The sequence below is a fragment of the Seriola lalandi genome, unplaced genomic scaffold, assembly GCF_002814215.2.
Source record: "Seriola lalandi dorsalis isolate HSWRI2012SDOR001 ecotype SW California unplaced genomic scaffold, Sedor1 jcf7180002054497, whole genome shotgun sequence".
In the NCBI taxonomy this organism is placed as follows: Eukaryota; Metazoa; Chordata; class Actinopteri; order Carangiformes; family Carangidae; genus Seriola; species Seriola lalandi.
In genome coordinates, this window is record NW_019525050.1 from 690,943 (window position 1) to 697,713 (window position 6,771).

The window sequence follows — 6,771 nt, forward strand, 5'->3', positions numbered from 1 at the left end:
GAGAAACATCCAGAACAAACCAAGACTATACTTTCAGGGATCATTTCTTTAGTCCTTGACTTGAGAAATGTGTTTCTAAAGAGTTTGGTCTCACTGCCCACGATGAAGAGTGAAGATGTTTCCTTCAGAGCAGGAAACTGGTGGGAAGACTTTGTTTCTTCTCCACTGTTGAAGACTGTTCAGTGTTTCTGAAGGAGACACTGATGGAGGAAACATGATCTGAGTGGACTTTCCGTTTTAGATATATTTAGGCTGACACTTTGCTTTCACTTTGTTCTCAGGCTTTTCTCCTCTCCTTATCTTTACTTCATAAAAACAAATTTGTGCTTCCTCCTGATGACATTGTATGATTTAGGAGTTGGTTCATTGAGATAAATGCTAAACAATGATGCCAGTTAAACCTCAAATGGTGCAAAACAATGTAGAGGATGTGATGGAAATTTGGCATTAATTTTTGTTTCATGAATTAATTTAAGCTCAACACAGATCTGCGTCGTGATTTATTCACTAATTGTGTTTTCATGGCACTTTGTTGCTTTTATCTACAGATGTACTTTTCCACTTCAGAGGGTAAAAACATTTGAGATATTCCAATATCTTCTTGATTTCCCAGGGTTTCCACTCAGGGGTTTTTTATGCAGATGGAGGGAAACACTCGTGGTTAAAACACTAAACTAGTGGAGTCGTTAGAGTCGTTAGAGGCCGATGTCTGTCTGACGTTATGCCAGCTCGAAGGAAATGCCCCCCGTAACTTTATGTCTTTTAATATTTCTTTTTTAGTACTCTGCACATCAGTGTGCCTCTTGGATAATAAAGTTAATCCCTCACTTTATAAAACTGCATCAAAACATGTATTTCAGTGAGACCACTGTGTTGCCACGGCAGCTTTATCATTAGTCAATTAATTAATTAATGAACAGAAGAATATTTTTTCTGATTATTCTGATAATTGTTGAGTCATACTTTCAAGGTTTCTTTTGTCATGTCATTATAAACTGAATATCTTTGGGTTTTCAGACTTTTGATTGAACAGAACATCTTTAGTTTATTTTTTAACTATTTTGTGACACAATGAAACAAATGTGTTGCAGCCCGAGTCCCGACAACGAGGGATTTAGTAAAATATGAATCATGGATATGGAGAGGAAAAACTTTCCAGAGTTATAAAATCATCTCTGAGGCAAAGTTTTGGCATCTGATCGGCCTTTAATCTCATGGACGTTTCTCAAACTGGTCTGGGTTACACCGGTGCAGTTCTCCCTCCTCTAACACAGGCCGGAGGGGAAAAGTTGTTTGTTACTGTGGCTGCAGGAGGTTTGTTTGTGCACCAGGAATCTGTACACAACTCAGCTGGAAAGTTAACCTTTGCTCTGTTAAACTCCATGTGCTAATGAATATGAAAGAGGCTTAAGCTGCAACAAAACTAAGTGAAGGGTGAAGGAGAGCACATGAGCCCTGTGCAGCATCTTAGCAGCTCCTGCACGCACACACACACACACACACACACACACACACACACACACACACACACACACACACTCACACACACACTCACACAGGTGTTTGCAGTTACTCTAATTATGATTAGACGTTTCCTCAGGGTTCGAGTTGGACGAAGCAAAACCGGGAACAACATGAAGTGACTGAAACCAGGTTTATTTCCGGTGTAAAGTGGAACATTTTAACATGGGAGTCTAAAGTCCTAATGTCCTCCTGCTCCACATGACTCCACCAGGAGTAAAAGTGGTCGTCTGTAAATATAAGACTCTGAGAAACATCCAAAACAAACCAAGACTATACTTTCAGGGATCATTTCTTTAGTCCTTGACTTGAGAAATGTGTTTCTAAAGAGTTTGGTGTCGCTGCCCACGATGAAGAGTGAAGATGTTTCCTTCAGAGCAGGAAACTGGTGGGAAGACTTTGTTTCTTCTCCACTGTTGAAGACTGTTCAGTGTTTCTGAAGGAGACACTGATGCAGGAAACATGATCTGAGTGGAGCTGGTGTTGATGTAAAATACAAAGTCAAGATTTCATCTTAAAGTTAGGGACTCAAGCAGCAAATATCAGTTTCCTCAGCTTTAGTTTAAGGGAACAACTTTATAATTTTAAACCAATATAAAAACATCAGGGAGCTGAAGGGAGCTACCTCACCAGTGAAATAATCTGAATGCATTTTGGTGATCTCAGCATAACATTGACACCGTTGCATCATCACTGTCTTTACTTTTCCTGTTTGATTGACTAATCCCCTCACATGTCTGCAGCCTCATCAACTGCCACTCAGCTGTTTATAACACGTTATTTCAGAGGTCCCTCCCCAAAGCGAGTTTTCCATCTGTATCAAAAACACGACATGTCCTTTGAGAGTCACAGACAAACATTGTCTGTGTTTGTTTTTATGTAAGCACCGGATGCAGCCAAACGATCTCTGCTCTCTGTTTTTTGGTTAAATCATTTACTTAAACATCTTTAACTTCCTCTTCCTCCTGGTGATAATGTTTTACGTCCAGTTCGGCTCATCAAAGTCCAAACGGGGATTTTAATGAGGTCAATCAGCCGACCTCTGTCCACCCCCTAAACAGAAACGACTACTGACACAATCACAAAAGGGAAGCTTTGACATTTTTTAAGTCTTTCAAAAACAAATGAAAATCAGGATGTTGGTTAAAAGTTTCATTTTGGGGTTTTTTTCTGTGCTTTTTTTTTTTGTTTGTTTGACAAAACCGCTGCCTTTCGACACAAGCAGTTAACCTCCACGTCGGGCCTGGTTTGTGAAGAACCGGCCGCCAGTTCTTTTAATATATCACTGCCAGTACTCCTTTGAACATGCCAAAAGAAAACAATCTATACTTCTACTAGGTATTTTATGTTTATTTAAAGTTGTAATGGTAAAATCGAAGTGCGGACCATTACACTGAAAAACGATTTCATCCATATTTTGACACTTTATCGTCTCCAAAGTTATTTGAAACATTAAGGTAGATGTTGTAGTTTTATTTGATATGTTATTTACATATATAAAATCACTTCTGTTAATTTAATTTGATGCGGACACAAGAACGGACACGGCTCGGCTTTGACCCAGTCCTAAAGACTGTGAGTGACGTGGACTTGTCGTCATGACATCTTCCTCTTGCAGAATGATCATGTCTTAATGAGTGAGTTGCTCCTCATGCTCACCTGAAGTCGGGGTACTGCTTCACTAAAGGTTCAATGTTGTTCTTTATCTCCGTGTTTTTCTTCTGTCCGATGATGTCACACAGCTCGTCTCCTACTGAGTGCAGCCACTCGTGAGTCGACTCCTGCGACAGAAAAAACAGTAATAATGACTGAGCTGCTGCTAAGTTTGAGTTTGATTTTAATTCTTTGAACAGGAAGAGCTGCTAAAACAAATTAGGATTTACTGGTGCTTATGTTTATTTTTTCAAAATACAGCCCTTTAAAGAGGAACTCGACTAACTTACATGTAAAAGGTCCGTTTATTCAGGTCAGGAAACTTCTGAATCTGTCTCAAGTGCAACACTAAACCACTAAAGTATCTGTTTATACAACTAAAAGTAAAAAAAGTGGAAGAAAAAAAAGAAAGGAAAAGTAAAAATATAAGAAATATTTTCAGTAAAAGTAGTAAAATTGCATTTGTGACTGATAATTATTATTTGCCACATTATCAGATTACTGATGCATTAATGTGTAAAGCAGCATTTTATTGCATCTGCTGGAAGTGGAGCAAGATAAATCTGACGGGGTCATGGAATGATGAATGAGGCAGGAAAGAAGAAATAAAAACAAGTTCTGTTGTTTTGTTTTGTTTTGTTTTTTTTTACCATATCAACAAACACGAAACGGAGTTTATCCCACTGGTGACGGATCTTGCTCGCGGCATTCTCGTGTTTCCGGTTCTTGCACGAGTAGTAATTCTTCATCAGCTGGCCGATGTATTCCCTCGCCACATGGTAGTGCAACCGACTCGCAAACTCCTGTCGCCGGGAAACACACACACAAACACAAACACAAACACACACATGTGCACACACACACACACACACACAGAAGAAGGGAGGTGGCAGAAAAACAGGATAGGCACAAAAAAAAGAGGAAACGTTAAATGTGGTCAGGAGGCATTTGTGTTTTTATCAATCACATGACCAGCAGCTCTCGGATCATCTGAGCTGACACCTCCACTTCCACCTATTCATTCGTCCCGCTGTTACAGTTTAATCCTCTAATTTAGATGTTTTCTGCAGTCGCAGCGTCCGGCCAAAAACAATGGTGCCCAAATTGATTCACTGGAACTTCCAAGAGGGTCGGTGAAAAGTAAATAAGGATTTCCTCTGCAGGCCTCCGAAGCCATTACAGCGAGAAAACCTTCTCAGTAGATTGTTTTTATATTTCATATTCTTCATCTTTTTGTGCTCATTAAACCAAGTCTACATTTTTAATTTTATTTTATTGGAGACCCCAGTTATTTTGGGTTTGTCTAATGAGGACGGGGAAAATGCCAGTAAAGTTTTGACCCTGTCTGGGAATTTAATCGGATAATTTTCTTTGGAAAGCAGCCAATCGTGATTATGATTCATGTGACGTTATTGTGTGTTGTGAAGTCGGTCGGCCCACTGATGTTGTTTTCCTCACCTGGAGGTGCGGAGGCCTCATGAGAGCGCAGTGCTGGGAAAGAGTCTCTGTCCGTTTGTAAAGCTGAGTGAAGTCGCTGTCATCATTCAGCCACTTCCTCGTCATCATTCTCCTCAGAAAGGGCTGGACAGAAGCAACAGACAGGTGGTTCAAACTGAAGAACAGCAAACGTGTTTTGCAAAACAATCACGACACAATGGGATGTTTTTTAAAAACGCCTGTAACTTTCCCATTTCCGGCTGAAGGGATTCACATGTGCAGCAGGTTGGATTTTAACCTCTTGAACGATGATTTTAATCAGGAATAATTAAATTAAATTAATCGTTTAATGTTTCATTCTCCACTCAAGCTCCACTAACTCGCTTGCTGCCTCTTCATCAGCAGTTGTAGTTTGAGGTTTGGGTGGATGGATGTGTGAATAAAACTTGGGATTTAAACCCAAAGAAAATGATGCAATTAATGTTTTCATTTCCCGCCATACGTTTATTTGACATAGGTGGAGTTCGGGTTCACTAGGTCATAAAAGTTTGGGAATTGTAACAAGTAAACGAATAATTTCCACACAGTGTTTGTGTCGATGAATAGTCATTTCTCCTGTCACAGACCGGAGAATCCACACAAAGGTTGGACTAAAAACAAGCAGATTTATACAATAAGCAAAGAGAGACAACAACCAATCACTGGCTCCAGCTTTTTAAATCGTGAGGAAAACCTGCTTCTGTTTGTCACATGTGGCGGGAAACTGAATTTCCTTGAGCTTTAGACCGTTGATCGGACAAAAGCAAGTAATTTGACGACACATTTAAATGTTTTCTGATATTTTATACGCGATTCATTGATTAATTGAGAAAATAATATGTATGTTATTTAATAAAGAAAAGATTTATTTAATTGTAGCCCCTCCAGCTGATTAGGTTTTTAGGCCAGCGAAACATCTTTACCACTCGAGTTGGTTTGGTGACTGTCGATAATCCCGTTGGCTGTTCTGTAGTTTGACAGATATTTTCAGATCAGAGAAGATAATATTTATATTTTCCTCATGTGGAAATGAATTGTGACTGATCAAAAGATCAAAGAACAAAAAGACTTCTGTAGTTTTATGTGGAGGAGGTTTGTGTGAGCGGTTGGATATAAAAAGAGAAGTGTGTTTGCGTGTCTTGTTTTATTTTATCATGACTACAGCCTTTCCTCAGTTTAATCAAACATTACCTGAACGTTAACATGTAAGGAAGTCACCAGTTCCCTGTTTTGTCCTCTAGATTGGGCGACTTGTGGAGACATTATCAGTTCATTCTGTGGGTAGTAATTTACCACACCGACTTAGGTCCTGTTGTACGCAGTGATTATGTTTTTCATTCGAGGTTCAGGAAGGGAGTAGCTTTTCAAATCCCTTTTTAGAAACCACAAAAGAAAACGGCTGCTGGGTTTTGAGGAAATGATTCGATGAAAACCAGAATCAGGTTTTCCCCTTACAACGCTTACATTATCTGATACACTGGTGCATTATCCTACCTTGACCTCCTCTTTGAACTGGTCCTCCAGGCCCTGCAGCAGCCTGACAATCAGACACTTCGCCTCTCTTCTGAAGCCTTCCACCTCACCTGGACAGGTGGCCAGGTATCCCTCCATGTGCTGCCTGCAGGTGGGAAAACACGACATGGGAAAAAGTCAGTTTCTGACTTTGTAACATGATATTTGATTATTGTAAAGCACTGGCAAGTTTCAGTCGGTAAAAACTTGCCTCCAGTGATTTGCACCTGACTTACTTCAGTTCAGTTAAACTTCGAGCAGGATGGTCAAAAAAACGTGACGCTGAAGTACAATTTTTAGATGCTTAGTTCGTTTCTTTCCAAATTAAGTTTTTAAATACAAATTATTGTCTAAGTTTTTCAAATACAAGATCAGATCAGTGTTTTTGATATTTTTGGGTTTGAGATATTTCTCAACCTCATGGTGGCGCTACAGGAAAACTCGATTCGTCCTCTGGAGAACATGAATATCTGTGTGTGAAATCACACTGTAATCCATCCAGTAGCAGCTGAGATATTTCAGTTCCCCGACGTCTCCACAGACTCCACTGGAATCTGTTTTTTCCAGAACCACTTCCTCCTAAAAGAGGAGCATTATTAAAAGTCCCCC

General features: G+C 39.7%; 1 protein-coding gene and 3 non-coding genes across 5 annotated transcripts in view; 3 read left to right on the plus strand and 1 right to left on the minus strand.

Moving 5' to 3' along the window:
- LOC111659918 (small nucleolar RNA U3) overlaps positions 1 to 14 on the plus strand; it is a 206-nt gene extending 192 nt beyond the window's left edge. Inside the window, exon 1 of the small nucleolar RNA XR_002761113.1 lies at positions 1 to 14. This exon is cut by the window's left edge and continues 192 nt beyond it. This is a non-coding gene — a small nucleolar RNA (small nucleolar RNA U3).
- The window catches only part of LOC111659871 (exocyst complex component 3-like protein 4), a 23,856-nt gene that overhangs the window by 2,610 nt on the left and 14,475 nt on the right, over positions 1 to 6,771 (minus strand). For both annotated transcript variants that reach the window (XM_023412944.2, XM_023412945.2), the window contains exons 10-13: positions 6,145 to 6,268; positions 4,633 to 4,755; positions 3,825 to 3,977; positions 3,181 to 3,302 (exon numbers count right to left, since the gene is read on the minus strand). In XM_023412944.2, the coding sequence (XP_023268712.1) occupies positions 3,181 to 3,302; positions 3,825 to 3,977; positions 4,633 to 4,755; positions 6,145 to 6,268 (522 nt within the window). The remainder of the gene's footprint in view (positions 1 to 3,180; positions 3,303 to 3,824; positions 3,978 to 4,632; positions 4,756 to 6,144; positions 6,269 to 6,771) is intronic.
- On the plus strand, positions 22 to 228 carry LOC111659904 (small nucleolar RNA U3). Its single transcript, XR_002761101.1, has one exon. It is a non-coding gene; the product is annotated as a small nucleolar RNA U3 (small nucleolar RNA).
- Positions 1,791 to 1,997, plus strand: LOC111659911 (small nucleolar RNA U3). Its single transcript, XR_002761108.1, has one exon. It is a non-coding gene; the product is annotated as a small nucleolar RNA U3 (small nucleolar RNA).